The sequence below is a fragment of the Rhodamnia argentea genome, chromosome 3 (genome assembly GCF_020921035.1).
Source record: "Rhodamnia argentea isolate NSW1041297 chromosome 3, ASM2092103v1, whole genome shotgun sequence".
NCBI lineage: Eukaryota > Viridiplantae > Streptophyta > Magnoliopsida > Myrtales > Myrtaceae > Rhodamnia > Rhodamnia argentea.
The window spans coordinates 3947816-3970931 of NC_063152.1; the positions used below are offsets into that span (position 1 = coordinate 3947816).

Below are 23116 nucleotides of genomic sequence, written 5' to 3' on the forward strand. Positions count from 1 at the left end.
TCGGACCGGATCACACCGGTGGATTTTGAGTGGTTTCTATGGGAATCTGTTCCATTTTTTGTTCTTATGAATGAGTTGTACTAACCGAACCGACGAAATCAGCCCTGATTATTAAAAAAATTGAAGCTAACTTATTTATAGAAAAAAATAATAATAATATTGCTGGTTTCCCGAATCTGCATGTCCAATCTGATCTTATTCTGGAGGGAGGAGAGGGTGGGAAGGCTGGTTTCCGATTTCATAGGATGGAAATCAATTCTGTCTAATTTGATTTCAATTTCAAAATGAGTCGATTTCCACTTTGAAATCAATCGATTATGAAACTAGTTATGGTAGATTTGATTATCCGTGATCGAGCCGATTGTTGACGTAATTGATGCTTATAATCTTGGATTGGGTCACACCAAGTTTCGATTCCAAATTTCTACCTTCGGCAAATTCAACTTTGTGAGTTCGTAACGATGACGTAATAATTATTGACTCGATTGGATGGAGTGGAGCCGATGCGTGTTAATTCCTCTATTTCAAACCGCGTTCGAGTTCCAAAAATTCCAAGACGTGCCACGTGGCATTGGACCAGGCTGGTGGCGGATTTGGTTTGACCAAGTGGACGGCCCTCAATTAAGCAGGCCAACCGTGCACCTAATCCCCCGCCCCTCTCTTCTCGTCAGACCATCCTCTCTCGGATTGGCTCATGATTAGAAAAGCGGCGCCGTTTGGCGTTTGGTCATTTACCCTCCTCAGTTTTGACTTGGCCGATTACCAATTATTCAGGAACAAGATCTGAATGTTTTCTCTTGTTGCATGAAAAATTGGACCACGGAACAAAAAACAAAAACAAAAAAGACAAGATAAAAATATTTTTATTCGGGGAGTCGTGCCACGTACAACGGCCGGCATCGACCGAATCGCATCGTTTTCATTATTTCCAACCAAAATTGGCCGTAAGGGATATGCTGACAAATTGTCAGAATTTTAGTATAAAATTGTCCACATCCTTTTATTGGGTTTAAGATTATTTTGTTTGTCCGGTGATTAACGCGAGAAAATTTACGTGTTGAACACTCGACATCTAAAGCGCCCTTTTGCGTTGAAATTTTCGTTGAAATTTAACGGTGAAGACGGTGATTCACCAAACGCTTAACCCGACGTCCCCGTATACACACTTCCCCTTCGTATCATCACGTGGCCAATTTCTTCCATATACTTGTAGGAGTATTCAAATATTTTCAAGTCTGAACATCGTTTGAATAATTTAAATCGCTTTGACTAGGTACGAACATTGACTTCGTATCCGGTCGCTCGTTCAAGACGTACGTTTCGGGGTCCGTGCTCCAGGCAGACCCGTGCAGTACAAGCTCTATTGAATTGAATTCTAGTTGTTATCTTGTCTATGTCATACATTTTACATAAGCCCCTCGGATTTTCAGAATCCTAGGAATATTAGTATTTTAAGGTAAATCCCTATAATTTTAGAAGAACTGTTTTTTTTTTTTTTTGCGAATTTATGTGGGTTTTTCCTAGGAATCCAAAAAATTCTTTTATTTATTTATTTATTTGATCGAAAGAAAAATCTCCATTTCATATCTAAAATATTCGGTTTGAGCCGGTGCTAAATTGTTGGGAAATCTAGTTCGCGTCCAGGTTGTGATTTTAACAAGAATAGGAGTGTTGCGTATTATAAAAAAGAGCCCGACCTTCTTTTTTGGGAATTTACAACACATTTACCCAAAAAAAAAAAAAACCCAAGAAGAATTTCCAGTGAGAGCAAGGAGGCGAAGAGACAGTGATTCGTCCCAAGAGATCAAGAAGTTGCCTAAACAAGGTAATTTTGGAAGGAAAAAAAAAAACATAATTTCATTGTCAGAATCGAGACTCCTTAAACTCGGAAAACTTCATTGATTTGTTGTTGGTCTTGAATCGTTTTGTACCTGGTTTAGTTCTAGGCTGGTTTTTGATTGACCCGTGTCGGTTCCTAGCTCCTATAACTAGGAACCATTCCTAACATGATAGGTTTTGATAGGGTTTTTGGAACCTACCACCATGGAATCGATCGCCTTGCTTCCGACGATCCGAAAAAGGAAAGAAAAATTTCTCGGCAGCTGCGTGAATGAAAAGATGTCAAAATCCAATTCGGTCGGATTTACTTCCTAATTTTCAATTGGTCACCAACCGAAGTTTTCCCTAGCAGGGATATGAACTAAATTCTTGGTGATCTCTCGAACTTTTCCTCTTTCAGGACACCCCTCTAGGGTTGTGTCACGAAAGTCTCAATTCCGTGTGGAAAGTTGACCTTGGCCCCATTCCTGTGCTCTGTTTTCATAAGAAGTTTGGGCAGGGGAAGGGCTTGAGAAGAAACAGAGTAGGAAGGTGGTTGGTCGTGGAGGAGGAGTTCCAAGATTGGATTTTCAACGAGTCTTCCACATGAAAACCCCCATAAATCTTTAAAAAATTACAGTAGGGAGAACCGCCAACCACTCCCTCCGCCCGCTTTTTCAAGTTGGAAACATTCATCAAACAGACCACCCAACAACCTACCCCCCCCAAACCTTCTCCTTATAATAACCTTCCCTCCTCGTCAATCTGGTTTCATCCCCATTGCACTTTGCACTTAGCTCCACCGGAGAAAGAAAACCAGCACGAACCCAAGAAGAAGACCCGCGATCTGACCAGCCATGGATAGGTCTTTCAAGCAGCAGCAGCTTCTGGCTTGCGCCGCCCTGGTCATGTCCATGGTGGTGCTGTCCTCTGCTCAGACGTGCTCCAACTACGCCTTCTCTGGGAACAAGGTGTTCAGCTCCTGCACCGATCTGCCTTACCTGAACTCGTTTCTCCACTGGACTTACGACTCGTCGGCCAACACGGCCCAGATAGCCTACCGGCACGCCTCCGTGGCCGCGTCCACGTGGGTGGCTTGGGCCATCAACCCGACCTCGACCGGCATGGTCGGGGCCCAGTCGCTCGTGGCTTACCGGCAGTCGAACGGGACCATGAGGGCCTACACGTCTCCGATCAGCGGGTACCAGACCCAGTTGACGGAGGGGGATCTGAGCTTTAACGTATCTGGCCTCTCCGCGACTTATGCGAGCAATGAGATCATCATCTTCGCCACCATAAAACCCCCGAGCAATGGCTCGGTGAACCAGGTTTGGCAAGATGGACCGCTCTCCGGCGGGTCCCCGAGCGTACATGCCACTACCGGCGCTAATCTTCAGTCCAAGGGGACTCTGAATTTTGCCTCTGGTCAGGCTGGGGCATCTGGGGGTGGCAACTCTAAGACAAGAAAGAGGAATGTAAGTGACAGTCTTCCTTTCTTTCTTTCTTCCTCGTCTTGTTTTTCATGTTGGTTTCTCCTTATTTGAGTTTGCACATTCTGTTTTGGTAGGTGCAGATCATCTATCTGATTTGAAAGTAAAACAGAACATGTCTATTGATTTTCCCATGATGCTGGGGATAAATGAGCAGCTTTTGAGCTCTGGTTCTTCCCCTTTTAAATACTCTTTTTCGCCCATGTGGATACACATTAGACATGCCCTGTCTTAATATTACAAAGGGTAAAAGAGCAGGCGTAAAGGAAGGGAAAGAAGCAGGTGCCTTGTAGATGAAGTTCTTGTGTTCTTACATGCTGAAAGTCCGTTCCTTTTTAGCAGGAACTTTAGTTGGTATCTCAGAATTCCTTGAATTAAGACAGCCTTGAAAATCTGGCATAGAACTTTTGACTACAGGTGCAAACTTTATATGTTCTAGCTGTCATAACTGAAACTTTTGTTCCGCGGGGATGTCTTTGATCAGAAGATAGAAGTTTTCTTTCATATGATATTCCAAATCTTCCTGAGAGGCCTAACTGAGAACTTCATAATTTGAATCACTCTTCAGTAGCAGTTGAAGTTGTATAGTAGTTGCAACTTTACTCCTGACCATCATGAACATTGAAAATCTCAGAGACATGGAGTACTAAATGCTGTGAGTTGGGGGATTTTGATGCCTGTTGGTGCCATCATAGCCAGATACTTGAAGGTGTCAAAAGCTGCGGACCCAGCATGGTTTTACCTCCATGTCACATGCCAATCCTCGGCCTATATCATTGGCGTTGCCGGATGGGCAACCGGTATCAAACTCGGCAGCGAGTCGCCCGGCATAACCTTCACCGCTCACAGGACAATTGGCATTATCCTGTTCTGCCTCGGCACACTTCAGGTATCAAAAGAATTGTCAATTCACGCAGGCATGTTTCGTGCTCACGTCAAAACCTATGTGTCCTCGCGCATTAGTTTACATACAGCTTTTTTAGCAGAACAGGGGAAAATACGCTTGTTTTCGTGTAAAACAGATGCAAACAAACGAAGTGGTACTTGTTCTTGGTATTTGATCTTGGAGTTGAAACAGAACAATAGTATAGTGACATGATATAGGTAATGGAGATCTTAAGGAAGGAAAAGAAGTCGACTGATAATAACTTTCGACTTTCAGGTGTTTGCTTTGCTTCTAAGGCCCAATAAGGACCACAAATACAGATTCTACTGGAACATCTACCATCACTCCATGGGTTACACGGTGATCATCCTCAGCATCATCAACATATTCAAGGGGTTCGACATCCTGGATCCAGAGAAGAAGTGGAAGGACGCTTACATTGGAGTGATTGTGGCCTTGGGCTGCGTCGCGGTGGTTCTAGAGGCGTTCACTTGGTACGTGGTTCTGAAGAGGAGGAAAACGCAAGGTGGGTCGAAATCGCCTCACGGCATGAATGGATCGAATGGTTATAATCACAATGGATATGGCGCGAGGCCACACCAGGAGGCGTAGAAGAATGATCTATGAGATCGTGGCTGCGGGTCATTTTTGGCCCTCCTTTCATCTTTTCTTCTCTTTCGCTGTATGGGTCTTAGACTTCACAGTGATGCATACTATGTAAATTTTATACACTGAGTTACATTCAGTTATATGTTATGTTGTTGCGAGGAGTTTAGGACATGGCAGTAATTCTTTCATAGCTTTTCTAGGAATGTCTCCTCTGGATTTCGGGTTTCCCCAAGTTTCCAGGGAGTATGTACTTTACCGTGTTTATTACTGAATCCTCCATGCCTTTTTTCTTTGCTTCTAATTCGCATCTTCACCGTTGACACTTTATTGTGACTCGTTAGTCCTCGTCAACTTGAAAGTATGAATGGTTTCAAGCTGAAAAGTTCGGTTTTTGCTCGAGTTAAGCTCAAATGTGAGCTCCAGACACAACTCATATCTGCACAGCTACAGCTAAAACTCTCTAAGTTTCCCGCTCATTGGCAAGTCCCTGTGAAAGACGATAATTCAGAGAGGCGTATGCCAAGAGAAAGATCAAGCTATGTGAACAACTAAAAGGGGAGTGGATCAGCATTTCCAGCGACACACCGGAACGACATGCTTAGCTCAACAGATGTAATCTAATGTCAGTCATTCAGCAAATCATCAATAGACCATTTCCCAAATGCTATTGTCATGCTTAAGTTAGGGAGAAGATCAGGTGGAGAGACATTCTGGCGAACATATACTAGATTACGACTTGCTCTCGTCAGCGGCCCCATAACTTGCAAATGGAGGCAATGATTATGGGAACCATGTGAGTTTAACACAAGGGTTTCTAAAATAAACGAACTCTCAAGGGCCACAAGTCAAGTGGACTAATCATGCAGACAATGAATATTAAAGAAGCAAGATTTCCTTAACCCATTGTCAAGGAATTCAGTATCAGAGAGCTTGATGTTGTTCAGAAGAACAAGTAAACTATAGTTTCTATATCATAATAACAAATAATTGAGCTCCTTTTTAGATTTCACTCGACTAGTTGGTCCCATCTCATTCTGTTTGCTGCAAAACCTCCACGAACGCATCCTTGATGAGAGGGTTTGAGGCTGCAACCCGCTGAGATGTGATGTCAAAATCCTTACCAGATCTGATGCAAAACAACCACCACCAGTATCACCGTGTAAGCAAAATCTCTTTCACTAAACTTATGAAGGTTTAAGATTTTGACATTGCCGTTCATAGATTATATGTAGTGGCCCACAAGTCATGCGGTCATAAACTCTTGTCCATAAAGCACCCGTTGATTGAGTCCATAGAGTGAGTTAACCTTCTAGGATCTAAATTTGCAGCCACAAGTCATGATTGTTCCATGCAGTCTCTTTCTTAGAACTGAAAGTGAAACATATAGGTGAGATTTTGCCTACTTACGGATCATAAACAAGACCTCCAGCTTCTTTCACTATCACTGCTCCACCTGCCACATCCCTAGGAAGAAGAGCAAGACACATTCAACCGTATTGTCCTTAGTAGTAGAGTATTACCTCTACTTTTCTGCTTACACCATAAAACCATACCAGGGACCTCCGAAGCCGGTTTCGTAGAATAAATCAAGTCGTCCACAAGCAATTCCACAAAGGTTCAATGCACAGGATCCACACATGCGAACTGACCTCACCTGACCGTACATTAACAAAGAAAAGTTGACATCAGGTGGTGGAGAAAACAGAAGTCACCATTAACACATGCATGACAACATTGGATTTACTTTGAAAAGTAGACTTTTGATTCTATCAGTAGATGCATCCAACGTTGCCTTATCACGCTTGGTACCGGCCTGCAGTTCCAGTAGGCAAAAATAGTCGATTAGTGAATTATTTTTCTGCTTCGCTCTTCTAGATAACCAAATCTACAATTTCTGAAGTACATCTAGCACCCATTGCCTTAGGTGACTGGTACTCGTGAAAACTTTATTCAATGAGAAGCATAAAGGTTTTTTGCACGGTTTTAAAATAAACCTCCTTGATAGCAATTCTGGGTGCATACACTATTTCCAGAGGAGGTGGACAAAAATTAACATCACAGCCTCACAGACTGCTGATCAATTGTAAGATATGAGGTTTGGAGGTAGGGATGGGATAGTAGTGATGTTCATAAGGCCAGATAAGATTATGCCTCAATTGGGACACACACACACACACACACACACACACACACACACATGCACGTTTGCACGCACATAGTTTTCCTAAGAAAAGGAATCTGCTCTTCTTTCTTTGAGAGTGACATTCTGCCCCCTTATATATGTCGAACTCTTTCAAGGACCATCTATAGCAAGTAACTCCAGAATTTTGACAAAGTTTTGTGAGATGATATTCAACATGAAATAACATAAAATGTGTTTAGTTAGATCTGGAATTTACTATGCTAAAATGATTGCGAGTTTGCACTAACAAAGTAAGTCATCGAACACAGAAATGAAAGTGCAAAAGCTCCTTAATTGAGGATTTAACATGCAGTTAGTCTAATTTTCAACTCATAAAGTGGCAAAATCAAGGTTTTCAAATTTGAAGCAACCGAAGATATTCGCATTTAAGGAAGGATGTCTTTCATGAAAGACGTGTTGAGTTTTCAATTGAAAAAGTTGAGTTACTAAGTAAATTCCCCCTGTTCAATCATTGTCAAAGATTAAATTCATGAAAGATGTGTTGATCGTACTGTGACTCATAACAAATATGTTACTCTCATATGGACAAGTAAAATTGATTACTCTTCTGGGATTATGTCAAGAAGTTGGTAACATCGGAGCTGGTGGAATACGAAAACATGGTAGAGGAACAAAGGCAAAATAGGATAAATGTTCTTATGACCTATCCAGAAAGCCATCATCCAACCTCAGTAGATAGTCAGAAGTCCAAGTCTACTATATCACTTTTGGGAGAGCGAAACAGGAAGCAAGCCAAATTTTATACATATCCGATTCGGATATAATATAAACAGTCGACGGACCAATTGTTTCTTCAATCATCTTGTATTCTTTCAAATTCAAATATAGGAGTACTTATTTATCATTAGAGTGAATCTGTATTATCCTCATCAATGCACTAAACTAGGAGGAAGAGATCAAGATAAATTCATACAACAGTCAGGTTAAAAAGGTATTATTTTCAAGCTAGCAAAACATAAATTCTATAAAAAAAAAATCAGCATACCTCGGTCGCAAGTAGGCACTTCACAAGTTCCGATTGAGATGACACTGGCAATAAAAGATGATTTTACGACCTTCTCAGGGATTAAGGAATTTCCAACTGAGAATTGATAAAAGTGAAATCACCTTTGATGGGGTTCCCATTCAGAAAAGCACCTTTCCCTTGAACACCAGTGAAAAGCTAAAATTCGGAAGCCAAAGTAGTACATTTATTAAGCACTAATACGCATCCAAAGAAAGAGCAGAAGTAGTTCAGCAGACATCAATAGTAGGGTCACGGGATTCCAAACCAATGATCTCAACTGAACAGCTACAATGAATTAACGGCGATATGTTGCATATGAACCTTCAGGACGTTAATGCATACTATCTTCTTAAATATATTCACCTTATATTCACTTATGTGGGCATGAGAATGCTCACCTCCTCCATAATTGGATTATATACTACGCCAACTGTAGGAACTTTTCCAATCGTAAGCCCAATAGAAATGCAAACAAAGGGGAATCTACAAGTATCACATTAGGCATTACACAATTAGAAGATATATTCTTCCAAGAGATGACGATGATGCATGAATCAAACAAGAAACAAGAATATCCGGGAGGTTGATCTTCACCCATGAACGAAGTTGGTTGTTCCATCAAGAGGATCCACTATCCACGTTGGTTCATCGGTCAGCTCAGAGATCCCACAAGCGGCAGTAGTTTCTTCACCAATGAACTGTAAGCACCATTAACAGAATGACGTCAAGAAACTAAGACGACTTTGGGCAGACGAGAAGCCCTTTATGCGTTATCTCCACTGATCAAAATGATAGCAAAGAAAAAGAAGCGAGCATCAACCTTGTGCGTGGGATAGCGCTGCTTGAGATGGTTAAATATGAGATCTTCACATGCCTTATCAGTCTCAGTGACTAAATCCACCTGTGAATCAACCAGATGGGTAAAATTAACCACAAGATGAAGAAGCTACATGAGTCGTCTTCGTTCACAACTGACGTTCATATTCTTCCCGCGTTAGTTGGGAGGCTCCCATCTGACTACAACAAGATACAAGCAGCCACTGCAAAACAAGAAATTTCTGACTAGTGTACAAAAACTAAAGTTGAAAACTTCCTTTTTCCTTCCAATTACGAGCCTATAATTATGAAGACAATCGAGGCCACAGAACTTCTGCAATTGCTCACCCGCTTTGGCAACACACCGTCACGTGAACACGAAATTCAACAATGTCACCACCATGCTTACGTACAAATCATTAGGCAAATCTATAATTCACTCAATAACTGGAATTGAAGCGTCGCGGGGCGAGCGAGAGACAGAGAGAGAGACAGAGAGAACGAACCTGGCCTTTGTGCTCGACATGCTTGGTCTGGTAAAACCCTTTGCGAATAACCTACAAAATTCCCAAAAACCCACAAATGTCGATGACTGCGAACTGGAGCAGCGGGATCAAATGAAAAATTCCAACGACAGATGAAAAAAAAAGAAGAGGCATTTTGAAATCGAACAGGAACTCACCTCTCCAGCCTTCTGCGCGGCCTCAATGGCAGCCTCCAAGTAGCCCGACAGCAAATCTGAGAATTCCAAGGACATCGGAGACCCAACATTAGGACATCGAGATCAAAACGCGATCAAGATTCAAGAAACGAACGAGGAAGCGACAAAGCTTCCACGAGGCCCTACCATTTCCGGCCATTTCCTCTCCCCAATGACACGAAGAGAGAGAAAGAGAGAGAGAGAGAGAGAGAGAGAGAGATTAGAGAGAGAGAGAGATTAGAGAGAGAATGACAATGGCGAGGAGAGTGTGGGAGTGGAGCTTTTCATGGAGGCAATGGAGCACATGATGAACGGAGAAGAAGACAGGCCACATATATATATGGCACCCCCAAGGACACTTTTTGACCCTGACATTTTTACCCCTGCATTTACTTGGGTTCACTTTTCTTTAGTTAATTGAAAAAAAAAACACTTTTTATATGTGTTTATTAAGTTATATAGTATATTAGTATCGGATTACTGGCTAATATATGAATATATACATATATATACATGTATTGTCGCTCTGAATATGTGACGCTTCTTTACGATACCGTTCCAAAAATCCATCTTTAGTATGTGATGATAAGAAAGATATCGTGATTCTCAACGTCGATTCTTGTAGGGTTCAACTAGCGGACAATAGCCTCGCTTTCGATTATACTTTTACTTTTGTTGCCTCTTCCTGATTAATAGATGAATTGTTTCACCTCATGTTTGATTCACCTCGTGGACATCTCATTAGATCCAATCTTGTACTTGTCAAGCAAACCGTTAATTGATATAGACCCGGAACTCTCGGGTCGGGTCCGTCGTTGGAGCAAGAATTGATAAATCGAGGCGAAAATTGGAAAACAAAAAAAAAATAAGGACATTGCGAGAGCATGAATGTAATTGGCATGCCCTTGACTTCTTATCAGGCGAGGCTTGTTGCTAGCTGTTTAAAAAACGAAATGGCAGCAAGTGCCAGGACAAATCCGAAAAGGACCAGAGCATGCCAACATTAGGTTTTTTCAAATCTGAAAGGAGATTCGAATGCGTGGAATATGCCGTTCGGTCAGGAGCATCATTCGGATTCGGATTCGGATTCTGACCGTCACATAGTAGGAGCACCGAAACTGAAAAAGATTGAAAAGCTTTTTTGTTCGGAAGTTTCGCGCAAGAAGACAGACAGTGTTGAGGCCTGGTGGCCTTCTGTGGGTATAGATAGCTTCTTCTGCTTGGAAGAGGATCTGGAATGTACGGGTGATCGGTTTCCGGTCCGATTCGATTCCCTTCAATAACCGAGAACTGGACCGATGGTTCCGGTTCTCAATTTTTCGGACTGGACACATGCCAAAAAAATAAATACACCATGCTTGGCAGGAATGATGTAGTTTCTGGGACTGTTGTAGTTTTTTTCTGTTGTAATTTTGGACTGAAGCCATTAAATTTGAAAATGTTTCGATCAAATCAGCAGGAGCTTAGGCTTTGGAATGGGAACCAGCAAGGTAAAAGAGAGGTTCCAAGAGCACTCCCTTAACAAGTAAAGAGAGGGTAACTTTTAAAATAAATAAAAAAAATTCGATCGGTCCGGTCCGGACGGTCCGGTTTTAGGATCCTAGAACCGAGAACCGGACCACTCCCTCTAGAATCGAGAACCGGACCACTAGTCCGGGTCCGGGCGGTCCGATTTGCTCACCCCTATTAGAATGGGATGACTATTTGGAATCCTTCAAGATGCTAAGGTAAACAAGAGGCGCGAGTGGGTTGTGATGCCAAAGTCGGATAAAGATGGCACGGAGGTGTCCTCCTCCGCCGTCCTTGAAAAGCCGCCGGGAACCTTCCGATGAATACAATCTCCAAGGCGGTTCCTCGATTCATGTTTGTCTATTTCGATCGCTTTGTTTCGTAAGAAAGGAAGTGTTCGATTTTGCAATGTCGAATATAGCTGGGCCTTTGTAGCTTTTGTTCTTACAAATGACGTAATGAAGCAATTAGCTGATCAAGGAGTTGATTTTGTTTCTTTGTAAGGAATCGAGAGAGAGAGAGAGAGAGAGAGAGAGGTCCTTGCCAATATCTTTCTCCCAACATTATATTTTCAGTCCTTTGATTTGAAGATAACACTCCAGTGTCAAAACAATTATTCATTATGTATCCATCTAATTCTTGGTTCTAGACCGTAACCTCTATAACATAAAGAATTAGATTGTTCACCAAAAGAACCGAAAGTTATAGGGAAAATACCAAAAAATATCGTAAATCTATAGCATCGGTACCAATTCGGTCTCAAACCTTTCAATTGGACCAATTTGGTTTTAAACCTTTTGTATTTGTGCCAATTCAGTTCATCCAACCAATTTTGATTGGAAATCATTACATGGACGTCGATCGCCCTACGTGATATGACCGGTACTGATGTGGATAAATTTTGTAATTTTATAATATTTATAATATATTTTTTTTCATTTTGGTCAGCAAGGGTCGCAATCCTTGCTCTGTCGAGAGGGCAAACCCTCACCTTGGCCGCAAAAGTAAACGATCGTTAAAAGGAAACAACCAAGGTAACTTTTGGGAAAAGTACTAAAGAAGTCATAAACCTATTATATTGGTAATCTTTGGAAAAATGATCAAAAAAGTCGTAAACATATCGCAATTGTCCCAATTCAATTATAAATCCTTTTTTTTAGCTTGACAAAAAATTCATAAACGTTTTTATGCCAATTTAGCCCGTTCGACCAACTTTGGCTGGCCGACATCGACATGGACAATCTTTAATAACATTTTAATATTTTGCATTTTTTATTTTTAGTTTTTCCCTTTTTATTTTCTTTTTATTTTTTTCTTCTCCTTCTTACTCTAGCCGTTCACTGATTTGGCCGCCAGAGTAAGAAGGAGAAGGAAAAAAAAGAAAGAAAAAATAATTTGAAAAATATTAAAATATTATTAAAGATTGTCCATGTCAGCGTCGGCCAAGGGAGTAAATTGGAAAAATGGTAAAAAGTTTATAATGAATTGGCCAAAAAAAAAATTTAAAAGCGAAGGAAACCGATTTTCCTAAGATTAATTTAGAAGGCTCTTTTTTTTTCGTGATGATTTATTCGGATGATATGGTCGCGATGGAATGAGGATTTTTCGCGATGCGATTAGATTATTCAAACCAACAACCAACTTATTAAGAAAAGTTATAATATAAGTCTCTCGTCGGTTCGATTTGTCAAGCCCCCTCCCCCCCCCAAAAAAAAATGCCGAGTTTTCCGTCGTGTTAGAGTTATCTGTGTTTTTTTTATTTTCGTCATAAAGAAAACGGTTTTTCTTGTTTACAATATGTGAAATTAAGCAGCTAAAGATTGGGAAACGAGGTCAGGTAATTGGGCAACGTATTATAGTTAAGCAATATTTATTATGAAGGAGTGAGTGAGTCTTGGGTTTGATGGGCTCGAAGGAAACATTCGGCCTATTCCTAATCTTTTCAAATGGGCTTCATTTCTATTGGATATTATCATGACACGTGGAATCATATTTCTGGCTCACATCCTCACGACACATGGTTGGTGTCCGTGGAAAGTGTGTTCATAACACGTGGCAATTATACCAACCGTTGATTTCACTAAATGTATATATCCATATGGAATAATCACGTCTTTGATTGTTTTAATCGTTTCACTATAAATAGCCAGATTGAACTGCTTATTTGAGATACTCTCATAAGAGATTTCGTTATTACCGACACCTAAATTTTGATTTCTCATTTAATCGTTTATCGCATAAAAAATTAAGGACTAATGTTAGTCCCTAGCAAAAATGTTAAAATCATTTTCATGTAGTTGTCACATAGGATAGTTTTAATTTCAGTATTTGTACATCACATTTTTTGTATTTTAATTCGCATCGACGGTGGATGAACTCGAGCATTCGAGCTTAATCAAATTAATGGGACTAAGCACGATAAAAAGGAGTTTAACCCAAAACCCCACTTCACCACTGAACTCCTAAGATAAGAGGATTATCAATTAACGAAATTGAAGAAAAGGATTCGGTTTCGTATAGAAATTTATTTAGATTGATCGGTTAGAGATTTTCATGCATCCAAGAAACGGAAACGAAGGGAGCATCATAACCAAAAAAAAAAATAAATAAATAAAAAAGGAAAAAAAAGAAAAAGAAAAAATTGCAGTCTGATTCCTTTGTACCGAACCCATGCCTACTCGGCTATAAAAGAGACCATGCTTCACGATTCTCGTCCAAACTAAACTGAGCAGACGTCAAGGCCCGGGAAACTACCAAAAACCCTAATGGGAAAGCCCATCCAATTATCGTTGCTGCATCTCTCATCCGCCTTCTCGAAGCTTGGTGGCTCACTGGAGCTCGTAACCCGGAGTGACGCCACGCCAGGGCAGCTCTTGTCGTCGCCACTGGACCTCAGGTGCCCCGGCAATCCGATCGTCTCTTTCTTTCGTGCCCCTATCTCGTCGTTCTCTCTAGGTGTAGTGTTTGGCCGATACTCTGTGTTTGTCGTGCACGCGTGTGTTGAAACTCGGGGATTAGAATTTGTGGCGGGATTTCGAAGCTTGACATGTGGGTGTGTGATTTGTCTCTCTAAATTTTGAGAGATTATGAATGTTGAACGATGTTTCTTCGGTGGTTAGTTGTACAGTTGGTTTCTGAGTCTCCGTCATAGTGTGAAACAAAAGGCAAGAGATATGAAATGAAAAAAGGTATCCTTTGCTTAGTCTCCGTGATAGTGTGAAACAAAGGGCAAGAGATGAAATGAAAAAAAAAAAGATATCCATGAAGCACCATTGCACTAGGGCAGGATCAAGGGACTTTATCCCTGTCCCCACTCCTCCCCATGCCCATCGCTTGGTAGGAAAGTGATTTTCAAGAACAGTACATTATCCGTGCATTTTGAAGATTGATGTACAGTTCGTGCATAAATGGTCATCAGTTAGATGACTAAACCGCATTCTTAGATCTAAATTGTGATATCGTCGCTGTAATCAGTAGTTTGACATCTTCATTTATATGAAATGATTTTATGTTATGTTGCGAGTTACGTTTTGGGTTTCAAGCTACCTGTGAGTTCCTTAACATGGAACTTGTTAATCTGACAGTATATAAGTTTGTTTCCGGCTGAGAAAGGTAGTTTTGGGGAGGCAACATAAATGTCTTCTATACAATGTGGAAAAAATGCCATTAGGCAGATTGCCCAAGGCGCTTCCGTCCGGAGTTCTGATGGCGTAGTGTATCCACTCTTCCATGCCTGTCAAGGAGTCAGATACAGGAAGTTGGAAGTTATACTCACCACGGTGAGAGGGTTGAAATGTGGAGTTATTGCCTTTTCTATTACCTTCCTGGCATCTATATGTGAACTATTTTTGTGTTTTTTCAGAACATAGAGAAGCTTGGAAAAGCAGGTGAAACCGTGAAGGTTGCTCCAGGATATTTCCGAAACCATCTCATGGCCAAGTTTTTGGCTGTCCCGAACATTGAGAAGTATGCTTATCTCATTAGCGAGCAGCGCAAGGCTCGTTTGAGTCATTCTAGTGAAATTGATAATTTTAGCTGGTTGCAAATACTAATGTGTTGAGTATAGATCATGGTTCTTCCAGTGTTCCCTCATATCTGAATAATTAGCAGTTTACTGATATATATTTTTTTTGGCATGAACTTAGGCAGATCTGAGTAATGTACTATTTGCTATTTGAAAATGCACTAATGTTGTTTCTCTTTCATTAATTGGCAGATTTACCAGCCTCAGGAGTAGAGGAGGTGAAAGTAGTCATTGAGACTGCGGAAAAGAAGATGAAAGAATATGAGGCAGCCGCAAAACGTCTAGACAATGCACGGCTGGTTTGTAACTGATCTTTGATGCTCTTTATTGTGGTGATAAACGACACTTATTATTATTTAGAATTTCGGATTCTATTTAGACGGCTAGACTTTTATCCAAATGCTCAGATTGCATTTTTAGATGATTGAAGTATGAAAAAGCCTTGAGAAATTTTGGGGGAGCATTGTTTAATGTATAGGTGTAAGTTCTGGCATGGTGGTCAAATGTAGATCAGATTCAACAAGAAATTTCAGTATAGATTGTGTCCGGTTGACTTATGTTGTGTATGGAAGATACACGATCATCATCTGTGAATAAATTTTGGATCTCTTTCCATAGTGCTATAGGATTATTTGCTTCGGACTTTTGTTTCCCAGATGGCTTATTTGTTTGGCTTTGTGTAGGTACTAAGGAGGTTCATTAATGTCGAGAAATTACGTACACGTGCTACAAAAGATGAGCCAATAGAATTGAGGTCACCTGTAATGAAAGAAGAGCTTGTCTCTGAGGTATGTCACGGATCCTCTGTCCTTTCTACAAAAGTTTCTTCGTTGTTTGAAAAGTTGTTTTCATCTTGTTGTTCATTTGGCATAACCTTTGGCCAAAATTATGCCTATTGAAGTGGTATTTGGAGCGATGCTCGTCGTATTCTATTAAGGAATATAAGATTTGAAAATGCAGCTTTCAGTGCTCTTAACTTGTTCATATCATGTGAGAAGGCCTGGCCTGTTGAGTCATGAGCCCCTTGTGCCATTGGATTAATTGTTTTAAACCAATGCTAGGTGTACTAATACCGGTATTCAAAATTGGTATGCCAAGTAATGTGCTAGATTTGCAAGTTTTGATCGAACTGAGCCGGCCATACTTAAGACTGAATAGCAGTCGGTCACCTCCATCACTTAAACTAGTTTTGCAAATTAGTCCTGGTTTACTGAGCATTATTCAGATGTTTCATCGTGTATACTGGCTTGTCAAGCAAAACAGGGAAAAAAGGACGCAATGGACGATGTTCTGTTTTCATTCACTGTGTACTGATGATTATATGTGGAACAGCGATCATCGTGCAATTTTAATTTAGGAAATCCGTTATACATGATTGATCGTAAAGACTAAAGACACAAGTGGTTTCATCTCATTTCTGTTAGCATGATGAAGAGTTGGGAGAACTATTGCTCGTTAGTCTAGCCAGGATAGAGAACATTGCAGTTATGTTTATTGGTTGACTAAGCAGGGAAATTCTGAGATGACCTTGAAGCTCATTCTTTTGGTGCTCTTTGATCGTAAACATCCCCGCCGAGTCTGATGAATTTCATTCGCCACTATCTGTATACCTAGTTGTATGTTGATATTTGTGATTGGAAAGAATATCACCATAAATGAGATGCTTGAAAAGTAGATTATATTTTTTTGGTTAGACTCTGTCCCCCCACTTGATGCAACCGTCTGTACTTCTCTCAGGTGGCGAGGCAACTTTGCATGCAGATTGACCCTGAAAACATTCATTTGCCGAATCCACTGACAAATGTGGGTGAATACGAGGTACCCCTCCGTCTGCCAAAATCCATCCCTCTTCGAGAGGGGAAGATCTAGTGGACCCTTAATGTCTAAAATCCATCCCTCTTCGAGAGGGGAAGATCTAGTGGACCCTTAATGTCTAAGTACGATGCAAATGAAGCCAACACTCTCGATTTACTGGCATCCTCGGGCGTTTTCTTTGTGCCCCAAAATTTGTATTGGGAACAAACACCGTGAGAAAATTATTTTGTATCATTTGTTTATTTGCTGCTGGCTGCGGATGAATTTCTCTGTGATCGTCAACGGGTTATTTCTCTCTCAGTATTCTGGTTTACTTCACTTTTTTCCCGCCTTTTGGTTCTTGCTTGTGCTTGTTCATCGTCTGAGAGTCATTCATCATCATGACCCGTTTTCCCACCATCTAGCAGGCGGGCAACGCCAAATATTTTCAGCAAAGTGTGAGAATGAAAATCACACAGAATTTGAGAAATCCAAATTCACTTATGGGATGATGGCATGACGTTCTTTGTGAGATGTCACGATTGAATTTTACATCCCAAAGTTTAGAAGAAGCAGTTTAAGGACTTGCACAGGTCTAAATATGCCCTGTGAAACTAGTATCGTTTCCTTGTCTATATATTGCTCTTTTCCTTTATTGAGATTCCCAGACTGTTGGTCAATTGAGCTAGTCAACGGGGACTTGGATGAAGGAGAGGTAGGTTGGATAATGCAATGGGTTATTAAACTCCCCAAAAGTATAAATACTATTTGCAGTAAAATATGTTGGGGTATTAAAAATCTTACGGCTTCAAAATACGTTTCCAGGAGAATTATCGGTTTTCCGTCGCTCATTCATTCAAGATATTGGCCGGGGAACACCCTGCGTTTCGTTACGGGCCTCCGGCGAAGGAGATTCAGGGGCAGGATCATTGTATGTCCGAGTAGAGTCGCTGCTCGCTCCGGTGTGACGAGTCAAGATCGAGGTGCTGGAGCAATCGCTGACATGAGGAGGTAGGTCTATCTCCTCCTCCTCGGCTGTGATGCTATGCCGACGGTTAGAAATATTTGTGAATGGAAACTGTTTTGAGTATGCGTAGTTTGGGATCGCTCGAGGCATGATGAACGCGGCCATTGATGTTTGAAAGACTTGCAGGACTTCTTTGGGATTCCTTGGGACGCATGCCCGACTGTGACAGGGAGTTGTGGGAGTTGTTCAAAGACATAAAAAAATACGGTGGTTGCGAGGAAGAGAAAATTATCATAAGAGTTTTAAACTTATTGTATTTGTACCAATTCGACTTTAAAACTTTCAATTGTACCAATTTATTCATGAACCTTTTTCATGATTTGCCAATTGATTCTATCCAGCCAATTTTGGCTAAAAATTGCTGACGTGGATGCCGATTATTTTACGTGGTACGATCGGCGCTGACGTAAACAATCAGATTTTTTAGATTTTTTAAGACAATGTTGCATAGTAAGAGTTATACATGTTATGGGTGAAATTATTCGTTAGATTCTTTAATAATGTGTTTGAGAAAGAGAATGAGAGAGCTCAGTTTTGGAAGAGTTAGCATCAGACCTAAATCAGATTCGTTTAGTATTAGTGGCTCCTCAATTGCAAAACGCTTTCCTCTTGCATAATTGGGGAGTCATTTTCCACTTTTGTACTATGGTAGTTTCCTTAGATCGAAAATGGTTTCAAGTTAGCCATTGATTTACCATGTACCAATTACTTAAAATCAACTTACAATATTTTTCGAAAAATTCTTTCGGCAAAACAAACATATCCTAATTGTAACACTTGATTCTTCATTGAAAAATTTTCATGGTTTGTTATTTTAACGATTACGCTCGATTCGCATGGCCCAATCAATCAAAAGGAGTATTCAAGTGTCATCAATTAATAAGAAGACCATTTAGAGTTAAATAGTTATAAATCACTTTCTCGAGCCATTTTCCGATGGTTATGGAATTTAGAGCTGTAAATTTTTATTGGTAATATTCTTCAGTACAGGGAATTTCAAATTCCATCATGTGCAATGAAAAATAATAATAATAATGCTTTCGCTTTGGAACTGCAAGAGCAAGAATCACAATGACTGCTTTTTCTCATATCTTTATTGAAATCATACATTTATAGAGTCTCCCTTTCACTATAAAACTACGCTAAAGTGTTTATCACTTGTTTCAAAGGGAAGATACAGCCATCCAAGATGAAAACTTGGTAAGAGGAGGTCCAAGCTCTATATGAAGAAATAAATATTTTCGTATCGGATTTTACAATATCTCAATTGCACTCGAGACCCGATGCTATACGTACACTCCTAGTATATCCATTGCGAGGCTTCACTAAGGCATTTGGTGCAATCTGGATGAGAAATCGCCGCATTGCATGTCGCATGGCCGTAACAATTGGCATTAAACAATGTGGACTGACGGTACTTATTGTAATCCAAATCTGCAGTAGAAACATATAAGCAGTGAAAAAAACGTCATAGACGTTATCATGGTAGAAACTCAATGGCGAAAATGTTCATCTGTTGCATATTTTGGTCACGAGATTTGTGTCGAGCTTACCGCTAACAACATGAAAAAAGAGAAAAATCGTATCGAGGATTGCTGCAATCATTTGAAATGCGGCCATTTTGTTTAGTCTAATTTTGCGTCTATAGCTAGTCAGCCTGGCTATATAAAGGGAACGTTCTTGGAAATTATCTCCATATAGGTTAGTCAGCAGAGCCCCAGCAGCCATTGTTCTACATTTTTCTGTTGTTTTATGCTATTGATTGTGAGCACTAGCACTTCCCATTTCGCCGATATAAGAAATGCTGCCCTAAACTTTTATCGAGGTTCGACTTTTCATGCTGAACTTATTGTTGACAATCGGCTCGGAAATTTTAATGGATTAACTAGCAGTCAATGCATGCCTTTGTCACAACGACAATCACAATTGCAACATATAAAATTATTTCCGTGTGCAAAAATATTTCTTATTTTGCTACAACTAACATTAAAAAGCCTACTTCCTATCAGTAGAGGATTAGGTAGTTTGAGTCGGGGGACAAACATAAATGGTCCTAAAATCATGAAATATGGGATATCGCTTTGACAATATAGCATATTCGAATGAAAACCACCATGTCCACGTATGTTAGGTAGAAAGGTCCACCCACAACGTTGTAGACTGCACCTCTCAAGTTACTATGATCTTTGTTATGCTTAGATTCTGGAGAGTCCAATGTTATCCTTTCCGATTATGAATGAAAGTAGCATGTTTTTCGTTAAAAAGAGATGTTACTATGATTGTGTTTTTTTATTTCAATTCGCCAAATGAAAGTTAGCCCCCTTGAGAAAAACTCCTCAATGAATATCAAACTCGGAATTGGCAAAATGAAAGAAAAGAAACAAGAACTTGAATAACAAATAGCCTAATTTTGCTTTGAGTTTACGTGTCTTTCTTCTCTCCTATGACGCTCTTTTCAAAGTCATGAATTCTTAGGATGAGAGAAGCAATAAAGAGAATTGGATGGGCTTAGCCCACTAGGGTTTTCTCTTCGGTGTAAAACTGGTCGTTACCCAAGTCTGAAATGCCTGTGATGACAAATCTGTCCGATGGACAATCAACATTTGATTATGGTTTTAACCAAACATTTCAGTACCCTATCTCTATCGGGAGCACACTGCAAAAGCTCGATACCTTCACTCAGGGGAGATTGCCAAGAGGGAGCTCTAAGTGCAAGCCTATCAACTAGAGGTGTCAAATGGGTGGGTCGGGTCGGGTTTGGGTCGGGTCGAATATGGTCCGACTCATATTGACCCATTTAACCCGTTTTGACCCATATTCATCCAATACAAATTCAATGACCCATACCCGACCCAACCCATACCCGACCCGTATTTCTTAAACATTCTATATTTAACCAAATCATACAATGCTTGTTTTTTTTATAATTCGATAAAAAAAATGATATTGCTAAAAGTGATATTTAATCAAACTAGGCTCCCCCTATCCCGACTAGCGAACTCGAGGCCGGATCCCGATGAGCCCCGAGCTCACCTAGGCTCGTTCGCCTAGGGAGAGCTCGGGCTCGCCTCGATCGGCCGAGTCTCGAGGCTCTCCAGAGCTCGGCCGATCTCGAGGCTCGCCAAATCTTAGCAAGCCGAGCTTGCCCTAGGCTAGCTTGTGGCCGTCGTCGACTAGTGGCGGCCAAGGCGGGAGAAAAAGGAAAATAGAAAGAAAAGAAAGGAAAAAAAGAAAAGAAAAGAAAAGAAAAAATTAATGTTATAACAAAGTAATAAAATATTAAAAAATCATATATTTTTTAAAATATTCATAAAAAATTATTTATGACTCTCTAGTTATATTATCTAACTCATTTATGCCTAACCTATTTATGACTCATTTAAAACCCATTTAAAACCTATTAGATTTTTAAGTAACCCATTTATGACCCACTAAAGCACATAATTTAACTCATTTTTGACCCACCATCATCAAATATGGGTTGAATATGGGTTCTAGACCCATTTTGCCACCTCTACTATCAACATATCTAGTTGGATCCACGTTAACTAAAAAGATTAAGCTAAGGAGTTATGGGCCAACTAGGATATATTAACTGCTCAACACAATACCAATTATTTCTCTAACACAGCTTACACTATATCTCAATAATCTCTCACTCATATGTGAGCTCATGTTCGGTTTGTTCCCTCTTAATTCAAGTATGCATATTGGGAGTGGCCCATCAATCAACCATCAGCTCTACCATTTGTTGCGGAAGTCCGATACCTTCAATGGGAAGATCGCAAAGAGGGAGCTAAAATCCGAACCTGTCAAAATATCTAGTCGGACCTACCTTAACTCAAAAGCTTAAACCAAGGAGTTATAGGCGATATATTAACTACTCAGCACTTTACCAATTATCCGATGTGGAATTTTTCTAACACAACTCACACTTGTATCTTGACGATTTTGGTGTTCTCTCTTGATGTTAGTTTTGGTAAGTTGGCTAATTCTCTTTGTTTGTTGGGTTTGAAGTTATGCTCTTTAAACTGAGATATTTTTCTCTTGTATTTCGACATAGAAAGTGAAGAAAACAATGGTCATCCATCAAATATGATAGCCATGGGATCGCCCTTTGGAAGTCATGCATATCCATTTCCCGAACCCATTTTCTAATTAACTAGTATTTATATATTAAGATTAAGGAAAATTGGCCACCACTTGTATGACTGGACAACAGCATTAATCCCTAATTAATTCTTATCGATCATACATTAAGCGAAATCATTCATCTAGCAGACACATGCATAAGGCACTAATTAAACATGCATTCAGGTCAATTGAACTTTTCTCACAATCATCGACCAAGAAAGAAAGTGAGCCACCCTTACCAAAAAAAAAAAAAAGAAAGTGAGCCACGAAAGATCACTTATTCGATTTTAGTTCAAATTTGGACTGATTAAGTTTTGACCCAGTTAGCCTATCCGACGAAGTTCGGTTGAAATGGTTAAAGCATCAATAGAAAGCTTAGAATATTTTAGATCAAAGTACATTTCGACCACTTGACCTAGTTCTGACTCGAAAAATTTGAAAATGACCGAATTGACCTAGCTGCCCTAAATCAGACTTGATTTTGACCCGAAAATTCGAAAATTTGGAAAACTAAAAAACGCACCACAATCGGTGGACAGCCGTACCCACACCTTCTCTACAACTTTCATGTTTTAATTATTTCTCAAAAAAAGTCCCTAAAAAAATCTCAAAATGGCCGATTTTCTTGTGAATTCAATTGAAAATATTTTTGTAACTCCGGTTTTCCATCAAATTACCCCCCTAAAATTTTGCTATCTAGTCCTCAAAATTTCCAGTCTACCACTTCAGACCCTAATGAACAACCCTAGAACTTAGATATTTACAAAAATTATATCACTAGCAAGATGTGGGTCTCGTCTACAACTTCTATTTCACAATATTTTTCAAAATTGTAACTCTAAAAACAACTAAAAATCATAGAAGATCTAAAGGTCACTGGAACTCAGAATTTCCAGCTTTGCACAAACACATTCTAACTTCAAATTAAGTAATCCGAAGCATCTAGGAATCAATTTCCAGCACATGCAAGACACATTCAACTTTGTTCTTCAATCTTCAAAGCATTTCCGGCAACTTCAAACTTCATTCATCCTATCATACATCTTTTTTTTTTGGTTGAAAATCCTAACATACATCTAAACATGCACAAGACATCACAC

At 40.0% G+C, this 23116-nt stretch overlaps 2 protein-coding genes and 1 pseudogene across 2 annotated transcripts; 2 read left to right on the forward strand and 1 right to left on the reverse strand.

The window, feature by feature from the left end:
- Positions 1 to 2312: 2312 nt before the first annotated feature.
- LOC115728115 (cytochrome b561 and DOMON domain-containing protein At5g47530) lies at positions 2313 to 5104 on the forward strand. The gene is made up of 3 exons (XM_030658450.2): positions 2313 to 3293; positions 3943 to 4197; positions 4471 to 5104. The coding sequence occupies exons 1-3, from the start codon at positions 2676 to 2678 to the stop codon at positions 4804 to 4806; spliced, it is 1209 nt and encodes a 402-aa protein (XP_030514310.1). The 5' UTR covers positions 2313 to 2675; the 3' UTR covers positions 4807 to 5104.
- Positions 5105 to 5679: 575 nt separating this feature from the next.
- On the reverse strand, positions 5680 to 9795 carry LOC115728116 (inositol-phosphate phosphatase). Its single transcript, XM_048275909.1, has 13 exons — positions 9777 to 9795; positions 9676 to 9740; positions 9511 to 9566; positions 9335 to 9385; positions 8833 to 8913; positions 8607 to 8710; positions 8411 to 8495; positions 8114 to 8168; positions 7992 to 8035; positions 6548 to 6616; positions 6357 to 6457; positions 6211 to 6267; positions 5680 to 5929 (listed from the first exon to the last, which is right to left on the reverse strand). The coding sequence occupies exons 2-13, from the start codon at positions 9686 to 9688 to the stop codon at positions 5833 to 5835; spliced, it is 813 nt and encodes a 270-aa protein (XP_048131866.1). The 5' UTR covers positions 9689 to 9740; positions 9777 to 9795; the 3' UTR covers positions 5680 to 5832.
- A 4076-nt stretch (positions 9796 to 13871) lies between these two features.
- On the forward strand, positions 13872 to 16948 carry LOC115728112 (annotated as a pseudogene).
- Positions 16949 to 23116: the final 6168 nt, after the last annotated feature.